Below are 14,928 nucleotides of genomic sequence, written 5' to 3' on the forward strand. Positions count from 1 at the left end.
CGTGAACAGCTTCTATCCATCGATCGTCGAAAACCCAATGACAATATATGCAACCGCCGATTATACGTCTCGTTCATCTCAGGGCAGAAAATTGGTTTATTGCCGAGATATAATAACAACGATCATCGATACGACATCGATTATCGTTCCTATCGTCGATCACCGAAACGCTTCTCTCTCCCTCCTCAACATTCTGACGTTCGAGAAGATGCCGCGTCATTTCGGGCTGCGATATCGGCGCGACGGGAACGCTCGTCGACGTCAGGATACCTGACGTTTTATCTTGTGCGTATACCCACGGCGCGATAGGGCGTCTTCTTTTTTTTCTCGTTCCCGTTGCCGAAAGGTCGTCCCGCTATAAGGGATGGTAATTTTCCCGAGGAAATGATATCCCGAATGAGCGAAGCGCCATTACCGATAAGACGTATAAATACTATGTCTCCCGTTGCTGCTCCCGTAGGTATATACCCGACACAGAAGAATCTGCCGTCGTCGAGGCGTGTATCTCACCGGCGAGACGTAAATGGACAGACAGCGCAGTCCAGACTTTAATAGACCGCGGATGCGTTTTATTTCTCCCGCCTTGTGCTTTTTCCCCCCTCGGTATCTTCGCGCTTTGCTCTGCCTCGTTCCATTATTTCTCAACTCCAACCGCAGCTTTTTCGTATATGGCTTTTCTCCCGTATGTCTCACTGCCGCTTCCGTTATACCCTACCACTTTTTTCTCCTCCTCCAACACGGCATGTCCCCCGTCGCTTAGATTCAGTAAAAGAAACAATAATGGTCTGGGCGCGAGGAGAAACTGGTTTCGATTCTTCCTGTGTGTGTCGGCGAGAGGCATTCGATGGCATCCGCTCGCTCGCGACGCGTCGCCACGTTAGGTAGGGGAACGGGAAAGGGGGATGGGGTGAATGGACGGAAAGAAGTCCTCGGCCATCATAACTTAATCCGGGCTTACGACCAAATTCTTTAAGGATTGGTCCGGCCCTCCGATGCCTCTGTGTTCTTTTCGATCGATCTCCCGCGTACGGAGGCGTCGCAAAATCTCTTTAATCCTCAACTTTAAGAGCATGATTGAGAATCATGTTCGATGCTCTTTAAAAGTGAATCAATTTCGCGACGGCTGTAAGTCAGTATTAGTTACGGTTAGGAAGGAGACGTTCGACACGGCCGATTAACATCGGGCTTTTACGCGGCGAGATCAAAAACCCGTTATCGCGGCATTCGTATTGTACATGACAGGTCGACTAAAAGTGCGTTGTTAAAAGATTATTCCCATCGCCCCATCGCGCAAAGATAGTGACGCGCGATATGAATGTGCGCATATGGTAACGCGATATACATATATGATGCAATTGAAAGCGCGCTGCTCAACGTCTCTTTGTCAAATAATGACGTAATAACATAGCCAGGTGAATACTATACTTCGTGAAAAATACATCAATAATCATTGAGTCAACTTTAATAAGTCGACGAACGGATAGCTCATTATCAGTAGCAGGGGTACGTATCAATCAAACGTCAGATTTTCTTTATCCTAATATTAGTACGCTCTTTTCAGGTGAATTTAATATCTCGCACTTTAGAGCGCCCTCCACGTTTTTGACCGGTCCCCCGATCAATCACTTTCGATGATTCAGTTAATTGTGACACATCGACCGCGCGATGAATCGTCCGGCGACAACCGGAGGCGGTATAGGGTAGGCGACGACCAAAAAGATCTCCAACGGAGCACCGTCACTTGTTTTGACAGACGCCAGAGATATACGAATGCATTTTGTTTGCTCATCTTTTCTTGGCCGACCCACTTCCCTTCGGTCCTCCATCATCGTGTCCCCTTCTTCTCGTCCTTGTTCGCTTTCAGTTCTTGCCGTCCGCCTCGTCTCCGTCTTCCCTTTCTTTTGGCCTTCTTCAATCCTCTGGCTCACCCTCCGCATGCATACACTTATTTTCTTTCTCGCCACTGCATGGCATAAATCTTGTTCGCGCTCGACGCCGAAGATTCGGCACTCGCGTTTAGGCTTTCAACGCGCATATGAGTGCACCGAGATCCTGTTGATTGAAGTTGAATCCGAAGAAAGGGGAAGATCGTGTCATCATCGTTTCATCGACGATTTTCGTCACTCGATTTTTAACTGTGCTTACGCTTGTAGCAGATGTAGCATTTATTCGAGACAAGACTGATGTGAAAATTTTTTGTAAGTTGTTTTTTTTTACAATTTTTATCGTGTTGCTAGTAAGTTATTGCGATTACAGTTATAGCGGGTGTTAATATTATTTGTCAAGAATCAACATGCATAAGCTATTCTGGTGATATGTAGTGCCCCATGAGTACAATGTCACTATTCGAGTCCTCGTTATGCAGCTGGAGTGGCAAGTAATGCATCCATAATCAACATTTCCTCAACGACTGTGCATGCGCATTCGTTAGCACTACAATAAAGGTGCGACCGATGTAATTGGAATAAAAATCGGAGCAGTTGGCAGTTGCCCCGGATGTGCCCCCTTAATTCCCATGGTCCCATTACACGAATTTCACGGTATCGACTGCCGGAGTTACACGATTGTCAACCTGACGAAATTCGCACGACGATCCCCCCAGGTGTGCTCGTCGTGACTCTCGGCACGATCCACGAGAATAATAAAAGGTTCTCAGGACCACGGAGCATGGAATTGAGCTCCGAGCTCCCGGCGGGCGGTCGGTATTGTCCGAAAAATGTGAATCGGGATCAGAGAAAGCGGGAAGCGGCGCAATATAAATGTTAATGCTACTGGACTTGAAAAGGCAAGGATGCGGATCTTGCGCGGGGCGAAAAGGAAGGTTTTAAAAAGGCACGTCGGAAAGAAACGAAGACGTTACACGACTCGCGCACGGATGCTGGCACGGCCGGTATCCGCCCATCGGGAAAACCGCGAAGTAAATACATGAAAATGTCTGTTATAGAGAGAGAGAGCGACGTTTTATTTTTCTCTCACCGCGATTCCACCCGCGTCCGTCCGCCCTCTCCTTACATCCAGCGTAGAGAGTTTTAAGACCGAACGAAGAGTGAGCGAAGCCGTACTTGAAATACGCTGTCACGCGTAGTGGAATGCGCGCGCGCAAAAAGCAATACAAGAGTACACCCACCGTGTAAGCTACGTTTCTCGTTTTCTCCCTGTCCCTCTCTCCCCCTGAGTGGGCTTGTAACGTGACGCTGTAATAAATTTTGGCGACCGAGGCAGCCGCAACAACGTTTTCGCCGCACTTGCGTGGCCGTCCCGCAGAAAAAGAATTCCCGGCGGCCCGCGTGTGCGCCAGGCATTCTCCTTCACGTCTCTTCCTCACCCGGTCGCTCTTTCACCCGCGACCGCGGTACTTACCGACCTTTTGAAGGTAGCGTTCCACCCCCGCGCGCACCTTTTCATTTGCATGCGCCACGTGATTCATGTTTCTCGTCGGCGGACGCGCGGCGGAGTTTCGCCTCCCGGGGCGGAGGACATGATCCAAAAGTCCAGGGGCGTGTTTCGCGGTGAAAACGCGGCGTGTCGTGCATCCCATTCGACCGTGCGGCTTCTCGCTCCTATCTATTATTTACATTCGCGGTGTTTGCAAGCGTATCGTCGAGATTTCAGGCATTCGAAAAATTCGTCCGTCGAGTATCCTGGGGAACGTCAGGGATTCCGAGCGGGATAGGCATGGAAATTAAGAGGGCAGGACTATGCGAGTGCGGCGCGCTGAAGAGGCGAATCCCCTCCTGATGGCCGGATTGCTATATATTAAACGAATACGCGCGGAGCTTGTGAGGGAATAAGTGTCGTCATGGGAACGAAAATTCTTTCTAAATCGTTGCATTTTCTGATATTTATATATACCTGACAATGAGAATAATCTAAGAATAATTTACAAACAATTTTTCGATAATAATAAGATTTATTTTTCATTGCAAATTATTTTTCCCATTTAAATACTTTTTTCCCTTGATCTATCATAGAACGCTGGATATATTCGTGAAAAGATTCTAAATTAGTACGAGCAATAAAGACATTAAGCATGCAAGCACATAAAGAAATAATATGTGCCAAGAAGATAGAATATTTCATTATTAAAGATAACTCTTCGATTAGCTCGTCCTATAATCTTATACAAAACCGCCCACTTTAAAGGCGTCGTTACCATCGTTGCCTTCAACAGGTTCTCCGATTGAAAATCCGAAATCTACCGATCTCGGCGACGTCTCGGCTTGGATCTATGGAGGAGCTAACCGGAATTTCTATGGGCACATAATCCGCCGACAATGGGCGGCATCTAAACGGAGATTTATCTATTGACAACGGAGAACCTATGCTCAGATCAACGCCGTTTTGGGTAAATCGATCGTACAAGGTACCTAAACCTTAATTCTGATTTATCGACAATCTGCAGGCTTTGACTATGGCGAAAGTCTTCATCATCGGCGTAAGTCGGTCGCGAACGAATCGATTCGTTATTAGCCTATATTACTTTTAGATTATAATCTCTTGTGATGACGTTCAATCTGGAATCTCTCTATCGAATCTCCCGAATTGTGCAATTTCACAAATCATAGTTAAGCAATGATGAATTTGACCTAGAATAATATTATTGTAACGTTTATAGACATTGTAGTATCATATATAGCTGATTCATCAAAGTAAAGATTTTAATTTTGTCAAGGGAGAAAGGTATCAGCTACTTATATAGATATTCGAATATTGTCATCTACCATTTTTTAAATAATGAATCATGATAATAATTTGTGTTATTAAAATATATACATATAATATATACATATATAATATATACATATATAAATGTATCTTTATATCAGACCTAAACTGTTCTTATAATACTTTTTTAAAATAGTTTAGGATAATAATGAATCGAGATGTAGTTTGCGATCGATGGTACGTCAGTAATTTCTTAAAACAGCCTATATTCTTCTTAAAGTATTTTTATTTCTCTTCTCTCTTTCTCTCTCTGTTTCTAAAGCTTCTCATTGTGTTATATCAATTCACCATGGGACTATAGTTACTCTTGAAGTTTCTCGGGACGCCTAGATACACAGGTCGTGAACTTGTAAAGCATTCCGCAGAACGGAAGACAGATGTTGGAGTCTGCTGCGGCAGCCACCGAATTTTGGAAACGTGCCCGTGCATGCGGGTACCGATGAACGCGGGACGAATACAATATTCTACAAATTCGGGAATGCCGACCGTCAATGCATGGTCACGTGCCACGTGTCTGGATCTACCTGCATGTGATAATTAATTCAAAAAGCTTCAAAACTTGCCGCAACTGCGAATACGAGAATGATGCCCGTACGTAAAACCGGCCCGAGAAGCATCCGCGTTCGCCCAGCGGGGATGCTATTATGTCGAAAACGGAGACGGAGGTCGTGAAACGTGAAAAAATGTGACGGCTCCTTTCGGTAATTCATTGTTTGTGCCTTCTCGTCGAGAAAATTCATTAATTTTTTAGGATAGATCGATTATCTCTTTATTGAATACTGCTATATAAATATTTCATATTTATTTTGCTTTAAATATTTAATGCACACATATGAGAACTGCGCGTAACAAAAACAAAACACAATATTATTATTAAAGATTTGGAACTTCTACTGTTTGTTAAGAAATAATTAATAGAGAATTAATGTAATAGAGAAATGTAATGAAAAAATTTAAACAAAAAGCAAAGCGACTTTGAGAAAGTGCAAATTGTGCAAACATTCTATTGATTCTATATATTTTATAAATTAATTATTTATCACTGATAATATTTTTTAATACTTTTTAGTTTTATGTCATAATAATAAATTATCAAGTTCATATGACTATGGTATTTTAAAAGCTACAATTTCACAAATAAAATCCGAGGCTGGAATTATATGAAAAAAGAGACGTAACAAGCATTTGAATTATTCCGAGCGACAAGAGTTTGATTGTACCAGGCGTAGAGTACAGATGGAATATATTGTCAGGAGTAGTACTATGTACTTCCGCGCGCAACGCAATAAAATGCAATAAAAATGTAATTTCCGTGGCCTCTCTACTTGATCCGAAAATAGATAGCCGCAATTTTTCACCGCGAGAGCGGTCAACGGGACAATATCTGATGGAAAGTCGAAGGTGTGTAAGATCCGACAACGTGAAAAAATGCAGCCAACCCTTTCCCAAATAATTCTTTGTTTGACCTGCGCACTTTCACGTCCGGGAAAGCCATTAATTCCGCTGTCAGAATGGATCGAGCAGAACCAGGTAGAAAATCGTTACGCCCAGACATATCGACACCCTTCCTGAATTCCGATAGAAGCTGCACAACGTCTAATGGAAGTTTCGCGGATTTCGATGGAAAGTGCACCCCCTATATACGTTCAATGCAGACAATAATGAAAAAGAGCGTACTCGGAATGTGAGAAGAAGTCACGTATGAATACGCCATATCGATCTTCTCATACATTATGCAATACGGGAATAATGTTCAGACATGACTTTACATGAACTTTAATTCCTTCTTACGCATCACGAATTTCATAAAAATTATTTCAAAAAATAAGAAGATGGAATATTTGTCAATTTATATCTCTGAATTATTAAATTAATTTTTAGAAATTTTTGCTAGAAATTAAAGTGCAGCGATAGTAATTTATAAAATCACGATTTTTTAAAATTCGAACTTATTATTTATTCACTTTGAGAATCAACACATACTTTTCGCAGATACTGTACCCGCAGCAAGGCGCCGCCGGTATACTAATTACAATATATCTCGATCGATCCACACTGTAATCGGCCGTAATTGTTGTTGGAGTGATGATTAATTGTTGTGAGTCGATGCGTACACCGGCAAGCGCGCGTTACGCACGACAGGTTGGTGTGTCATTATAAATAATCATACAAATCATTTCGCTGGCACCTCGTTTATCATTAAGTTAATTATCGATGGTTGAATTAATTATAATGTTGACGGATTCTGACAACTAGACAGGGGTTCACTAACGGATCTTCGTCGACTTGGTGTATTTTGGGCAGCTGTCTGTCGCCAGTTAATTATCGAAACGACAGGAGACCGATCGGACGGATTCAGGGCGTGAAACGTAAGACTAAAAGTATTTTTTTTTCTCAAAATTTTCAAGGTCTTGAAATGTCTCGATAGTTTGAAAGTTTTGAGAAGTTGCCAGAGTTTTGAAAATCCTTCAGAGTTTCCAGGTCTTTGAAAGTCTCGACAAACTTGAAAGGCAGTTAACGTCGTGAAAGGAATGAACGTGCAATATTCTATGAAATATCACTATTCGCAGTGCATAGAATTATATAATAATGTAATTATATAATATTCGCAATAATTCGCTAATTAATTGTAACATTTTAACTTTTTTAAAATTAGAACAAAATTAGTTAATGATACATTAACTTTGTAGAAAAATTTGTCATACAAATGATGATTTGCATGTAAGACATGTAACATTTCATAAAGTATTTTTGCACGTATAAAGAGAAATATAATATATTTTTTTTTTACCATAGTTTTGATATCCGTCACGCCAAAGTGGGATTGTCCGAAATAAGTCAACCACATCAACGAGCGCGCTTTCGGTGGAATTAAGAAAAATTTCACGCCTTGAACGCAAGATCTTCCGTCTGCATTTACATAAATATTCAGCCGGAATCTCGGTATATAGCGTACTTTTAACACCGCGCCGTGCGAAGTTGGTCCGTTCGTCCCGGCGAACTTGGTGGAACATTATTGCATTTTATATTTCGCGGGTCTAAGGATGCATGCCCGAGTCGGGCCAACTCCACTTTTTCGCGTATGAGTCTAAATTAAGGTACGTGAGAGATTCGCCCGAAGGTGCCGTAAAATATTCGCGGCAATCCCCGCGCCGCGCTACTCACCCCCGTACTGCGGCAGCAAAACGCCGCAGCCCCTACTATCCTCGCTACACGCTGTTACTATGTACCACGACACATCTACCGGTATTATGCGCGATGTCGGTGAGGTAACCCAAATAACTGCGTGATGGAAACCACCGAGTGCGTTTTCCGTATAGACGGTACCCTGTCGCTCCGTTTCAAAATTGCTGGGCGTTTATAAACGATTTTGTAGGCGATCTCTATCTCACTCACTGTCTCCGTCCCTCGTGTGGCGGGAAGGTCCCAAAGCGCAACGCGCGAACATCAAAATGAAAATATTTGTGTAACCCTCGGCGCGACGTGATCTCATCGTCGTAACTCCCCTAGCAGAGCGATATTGTAAAATACAGGGTTACGTATCAGACGATTCTACGGTATATAGACTTCCGTGACCGTCTCGAGAATGTTATTTCGCATCCGTTGAAAGTCCCGAAATTGAACTGGTGTAAATTTTTCGTTAAATTTCGATCATGTTACGAAAATTGTTATGTTAGTGCTAGATAATATTTTTAGTTGCATAGATTAAATTATTTAATTTAAGTATAATTATATCAGCTTTAATTTATAATTTGCATAAAATATGTATATACATTAATATAATATTAGCTTCATATAAAAAAATCACTTTTACGAATTTAAAAATTAATACAATTTTAATATTAAAGAACCGTGAAAACAATTGCAGATAACAAACAAACCTTCTTGCCTTTAATTTAACTTATTTCACCTATTTAACGAAATAGAATATTATTATTGAATCGCGGTACTGTTGAATTGTCCTGTATATCACTTTCTCACATTTCCCATTCCGTGAAGCGAGTACGGTAGTTTCACGCCGCTCGAGCAACTATGCGGATCGCTGCATTGCACTCGAGGAATCTGAAGGGAACTGACTACATATCTTACCCGATTTCACACGTCGCGAAACATGGGATTGCGCGTAAAAAAAATCTAATTAAAACCATTGATCGTCACGAGGGTCACCAACTTTCAACATCTGCCAGCAATTACGCGACCGGACTGAAAAAAGGCATGCTTGAAATATGCTAATTAAGTCCGAGTGTGTATCACCTTTATTTCGCGAATCTCCTTTGTTTTTCTTTACGTTCAAAATGTTACAGAATAAAACAGTGTAAAACTATGAATTTTATCTTTTTAATTGAGAAGTGTCACGAAAATAGAAATGTTTTTAGTTTCGTAAAAATGACTTTACTAAAATAATTGTTATGTTATTTGAATTTTTGGTTGTAATGTAACATATTGTACGAGCTTTCCAACGTTATCCTCTTCTAAAATATTATAAACAGTTGATTTTCCAAACATTTCGTTGCTAAATTAAATATACGGCTAAAATGTTTGAAATTGTGAAACATTTTGTTTCTCGGCGTTCTTATATTAATAGCCGCTTCATGTTTTTTTTAATAGCCTTTTAATTTTTTTAAAAATCTATATCTTCAACAACGCGTAATATACAAATATTACGATATATGTAATACGATATTACAATATCACGCATTGCTGCAGGTTTTTAAATCGATTTGTAAAAAATGGAAACGCGAGGTATTCGTTTGAACGACTAATCAGCAGCTCCACTATAGAATCGTAACAGTTAATTGAGAGATATTCGATGAAAAAATTTTTTTTCGCGTAAACAATGAAGCATCACCAACAGGGAAATATGTATTCGGCGTATGAACGAAGATAAAATCGGACTCCCCAAAACGTTTGAAAAATGTAAATATCGAAAGCGGAGATGTATCAACAACTGCTACGTGTCGACTTTAATATTTATCGCATCGTGATGCAGTAGCTGCAAGTCGCGGTACAGAATGTAACCAAATGTGAGACGTCCGTTTTACGGACGTTAGTTCGTTGAATGTTAGTTGGTGGAATATCGTATCGGAGCCTTGCCCAAACACTCAACCCGCGTCGGTAGATGTTTAGCTTACCGTATACACTGTTTACGTAGCTTAATCGAAAAATCATAAGTGCGGGCGATACCAGTAGACGTACGGCTATTATACAACGGTGCTCGCCATTCGTGGAAGCGGAACGCTGCCGCAAGCGAAGCTTGCCAGAAGCGGACGCTGCGCAACATCGACCTCCAGCCCCTATTTATTTGTGAATTTTTTAATAGCACAAGAAAGCATACGTTGCGTTTGCTACGTTATTGTCTATACGTTATTTCGTCGAAAAATTTGAATATAAAACTAGTGACGTGAAAAGTTTTATATTTTATTCTTAACGGTATAATAACCAATATAGAATGAAATCGTTAAGTGGAAAATTTGCAAAAAGCAAATTTTGTATTATTTAGTTTTTCACCAATGTTTCCTTTAAACCGAAATTTTCTTGCAATTTTTTCTTTTAAATTAAACGAAATCGAAGATATTTAATACATTAATACATATATAACGAAATTAAAAAATTATATTACGGAAGGAATGAAATATGTCTCTTTTTAGACTTTTTAAAGTCTATTAGAATGCTCTTTGTCTTCGGTATAATATACACCCTATTACTGATTTCAATTAATGATTAATGAAATGCATGATGTTATCAGCAAACATTATCTATAATAACATATTTCGTGACACGTTATTGTAGAAAGTTCTGCTAACGTGGTGTAGGATAATTGCGAGTTTGACACGGTATCAAGATAATTTAATTCAACATGTTATATTGAATATATATATACGCATTGATGTATGCGCTGCCAGAGTCTTCTGCAACCGTGTTAGATCATATACATCATATACATCCTAGTTTAGAATCGTCCCTGGAGATTCATTCGAACTACTGATAGCGCACTATGGCTGGTAGTGACACCAATCAATGTATAACACGAGAACGTTTAGCCATCCTCAGGCTACGGATTTAGATAGGGTTAACTATGAAGAGGGAAATCTAGTTGCTTGGGTCCCTAATTATCCCAAGATCGACTCGCTGCGGGTGAACAGGAACAGGTATAAACAGTGATTCTCAATTAGAGAGTGATCAAAGTGAGCCATCTATATAGCCCGGGACGAAATATTTCTCCTATAGTTAACGATTTTATGCGGACGTTTATCGTAGCTTGATGACAAACTAGCTCGCCACATTCCGGTCCATTGGACCGCTCAACTTTTTCAATTTTCTAATTTTCACATAATAACATAATTTTCTAGTTTCCTTATAATAAGTTTAGTTTAAACTGAAATAATTTTCTTGATTTAATATTATTATAAACATCTTATTGACAATGCGACAAAGTCGAGCGGTCTCACGGGCCGGAATGTGGCGAATTATAAGGACTCGAAAATAAGTGTGGCTAGCTAGGGTTAATATAAAAAATCAATTAAACGTGTATTTTAAAATTTTGACAACCGTGCAACATAAAAGTATTCTTAACCAAAATGATTTATTGTGTAACTGTATAAAATTTTAATAAAATGATATAATAATCTGGTTTTAATAAAAATTTCGTTAAATGTTAGTAGTTTTAATTTAAAAAATTTAAATACAAACGGCGTGTGTTATTTCAATCGAGTTACTTCTATTCACTACCCGTCCCTCCAATCTTTTCGCTCGACTATTCGTAACTTTACTTTATACATTATCAATCACGTCACTTTCATGCAAGCGTATTGACTGTAGTCATTAATCTCATTTCAAGCGCTCGCTGGTATCGATCGCAAGTAGCGATATCATACGTTCTCGATAGTTTAAACGTGAAAATACAAGCTGGAGTAATTCTACACAGTTTTCTTCAACGCAATTTGTGTATTCTTATTTATTAATTGAAATAACGCCCACCGATGTTCAAATATTCGTGCCCCGATATTTTGGTTGTTACAGGGTTATAAAAATTATTCGCGAGAAATATAAAACGCGGCGTATCTGCGCGACGCATCTGCGCCAAATATATATTTCGCGCAAATTATATCGGTATCGATCCGGCGGTTTCAGCAGATTTCGAAGCACGCACGTGTGCCTACGCGACAAAGTACCACTGTATATCCACGAGTACCGTCCAGCGCGAGTAAAAACGCGCTAATATTTAACATCAATATCGTGCGCGCAATTTAACGCGCGGCGCGATGCGTAGTACGACGACGCTCGATTTGAAGTTGTAAATTCAATTTGCAGGCGAGACACGCGCGCGCATATTCTTTGAGATACGAGCGGTTCGTGCTTACAAGACATAATGAATTTCGTGGCCCGCGCCAACATTAGGCGCCCATAATCCCGCGCGTAAAAAGACGTCGTCGGCCCCGGCAGCACTTCGTGTTTCGAGTCGATGGTATTTTCATAATAGGGACCTTCCTATACGACACCGCATCCCACAACAAGTTACCGTCGATGTATTTCGAGGATTTAATTATTCCCGGTATCTCCGTCGTCCGCTCGCGGCATATTAATCATATGCTAATCAAAGGTCATTAATGTGTCCACGTTGAACATCGGCATAGATTTTACAAAAATGTGATTTAGGAATGGACCATTCGAAAGAAAGTGCTAAAGGGGACGAAATCAGACGCGACGTATTTTTACAACTTGAATGCGATGGACTTGAAATGCATTAATATTACGTAGACAGGCTGCAAACACACGCAGATTATACACAAAAATTCGTATTATGTTTATTAAACATTTACTCGTTTTATTACGTTACCATTTAATATTGATTGCGATATTGTAATATTTCAACGAAAGTATACAATATCGCGAAAAAAGTAAATAGGGTTTTTCTCAAATTGTGCAATATTGCATCGGTAAATAAAGATTTTCTAAAGAGTTAATATATCATTTCAATAAATGTCGGCGCTTTTATTTGAATTGTGTAGATTGCGTAAAGCAGAAACAAAGCGCGTCCATTCGGTGACTCTTGACAATATCGTTTACCCGAAAAATCGAGATATTTCTCGTTGAATCAATATACCGACACATTATTACGCGCAATATGCGGATACGCGCGATACTGTAATATTCGAGACAGTATTATTGGTAAAAAGCGAGCGCCGCAATATCTCCAAGAATTCTCCGAGAAAACGTAAGACATTCTTTATGCCTCCTTCTATTGCCGGCTGTAATGTATATTATTGCGCTGTCTCCGTTTTTATTGCGTTACCTTCTGCCCCGCTGGCAGCAAAAGCGCGCAGTTGTTAAACGGTCGTTACTTCGGCATCTCGATTCGATAAAAATATGCAAATATCGTGACATTCGAGACGGCTGCGCCGTTAAATTTTTCGCGGCGCTCGCCTTTCGTTGAATCTGGCTCACTTAAATATGTATACCGATACGCAAGTGAGAAGCTTATCGTGCCAGCAGCCAGCGTTCATTATGCGATGGTAGCTTTGCGAAAAAGGACGACGTGGATTGTTTCTCGAAAGGAATGGGTCGTGAATAACGAAGTGAACGCTAAAGCAAATTTACAAGGGTAAGCCGGCGATTTTCATCGTTGCGTCGATTGTTTGATCGGCGATACTTGGACGTAGTCGCTCTCGAACAAACACGAATCTAGAATTCTCGTTGATTTATTGGTAAATCGAAAATATTTGTTGCAGCTGCAACGGTCCGTCATATATCGAGTGCGGAAAACGTGAATGCTGACAAGCGTCAATTACACATAGCTGGCGACACGTGCACCCTGTCATGTACGAATATGTTTTACGATCCGAAGAAATATTTCGCAATTTACGCGGCTGATTCCCACCCCTCTTCGTGCGTCGAACTAATTCTTGAAAAGTTAAACAAGAAGCTACTTCTCTCACTTGAAATTTTTCAACGAAGCGCTAATTCGGCTGGCGGTTGAAATCGTTAACGAGTTCTCCAGAAACTAAATAACTGTAGTTACGCAAGTCAGACTTTCGGTTAACTTTGCTACGCGATTACAGCACCGGCGCTCCAACTGTATAATATCGTAATTGCAACTAAGATACAGTTTAGATACTGCTTGCCTTCACGAAATAGTGTTTTAAAATGTCGCTTTTTCTTATTTACACGACGCGTGTTTAAATGCAATTATCGTAATATAATCTTCTTTTCTTCAGCAATATGTATTACGCAATTTTTTAAATTGCGTATTTAAAAGCGAAATTGAAAGCGTATAATCGAAAGCATTTAACTACTTACAGTTTTTCCGCGATGAGCAGGCTCGCCAGGTCGCCAGGGATCTGCGTGAGTTCGCGATGAGAGCAGTCTACCTCCTGTCCGCCACACGTGCACGCCCAAGGACATCTAACGCTGTTCAAATCGTCCATCGTACCCGTCATACTACCGAGGCCGAAGCTACCGATACCGGTGCCATGCGAGGCACCACCACCAAGCACGGATAATATCAACAAAAGTCCCCAGGCGCAGAGCACGGAACCGCAGCTAACGCCGAGTAGGCGCAGCGACCAGGCGGGCGTCATGGCACGCGCCATCGCCAGGACCTTGCGATTGATGTCCTTCACGGCGCGATTCGGCCCGTCGAGGAGTCTGGCGATGCTGCCGACGCGGCTCTTGGGCAGAATATTGTCTGGATTGTGCAGATCGAAGCAGTGCAGTTCACCGCCGGCAAACTGGCTCACGCCGATGCCCGTGTAAACGTAACTCGGTCCGGCCGGCTCCAGATAAGAGGATACCTCCTGGCCCTCCGCGGGAGGACAACCGAGAATGCGTACCGGTCGAAGTATCGGGTCTTGCTCCAATCGTACGATGACGTTCTCCGGATCGTGGAACCTCAGATGCCGATGTTCCGGTCTCTCCGTCGACTTTCCTCTCGAGCAGTCCCGCCGGCGATCATGAACGCGACAGGGTCGACTTCGGTTCACGCTTCTTCGACAGGGCGGCTCCGTATGGGCTCGCGCTACGTGACTGCAAGACACTCTGTGCCGATGCACCGCGCAGGTTCTCCTCGCTGGTTGCTCGTCGTCGTCGTCGTCGTCGTCGTTGTCGTTCTCCAACGTCTTCCTCGAACGCTTTGAGCGCGCGTCGGAATTGTCACCGGTCGATTGTAGCTCCAAGGCTGCGCCGTTGAATCCCTCCGGATGATGT

General features: G+C 41.6%; 1 protein-coding gene and 1 long non-coding RNA gene across 3 annotated transcripts in view; one reads left to right on the forward strand and one right to left on the reverse strand.

Moving 5' to 3' along the window:
• The window catches only part of LOC139808007 (uncharacterized), a 324,746-nt gene extending 319,193 nt beyond the window's left edge, over nucleotides 1–5,553 (forward strand). Inside the window, exons 7-8 of the long non-coding RNA XR_011730773.1 lie at nucleotides 4,172–4,363; nucleotides 4,988–5,553. This is a non-coding gene — a long non-coding RNA (uncharacterized lncRNA). The remainder of the gene's footprint in view (nucleotides 1–4,171; nucleotides 4,364–4,987) is intronic.
• Sli (slit guidance ligand) overlaps nucleotides 1–14,533 on the reverse strand; it is a 311,298-nt gene extending 296,765 nt beyond the window's left edge. For both annotated transcript variants that reach the window (XM_071769583.1, XM_071769582.1), the window contains exon 1: nucleotides 14,023–14,533. In XM_071769583.1, coding sequence (XP_071625684.1) covers nucleotides 14,023–14,315 — 293 coding nt within the window. In that variant the 5' untranslated portion in view covers nucleotides 14,316–14,533. The remainder of the gene's footprint in view (nucleotides 1–14,022) is intronic.
• Between the last annotated feature and the right edge of the window lie 395 nt (nucleotides 14,534–14,928).

Source organism: Temnothorax longispinosus, chromosome 2 (genome assembly GCF_030848805.1).
Source record: "Temnothorax longispinosus isolate EJ_2023e chromosome 2, Tlon_JGU_v1, whole genome shotgun sequence".
Classification (NCBI taxonomy): Eukaryota; Metazoa; Arthropoda; class Insecta; order Hymenoptera; family Formicidae; genus Temnothorax; species Temnothorax longispinosus.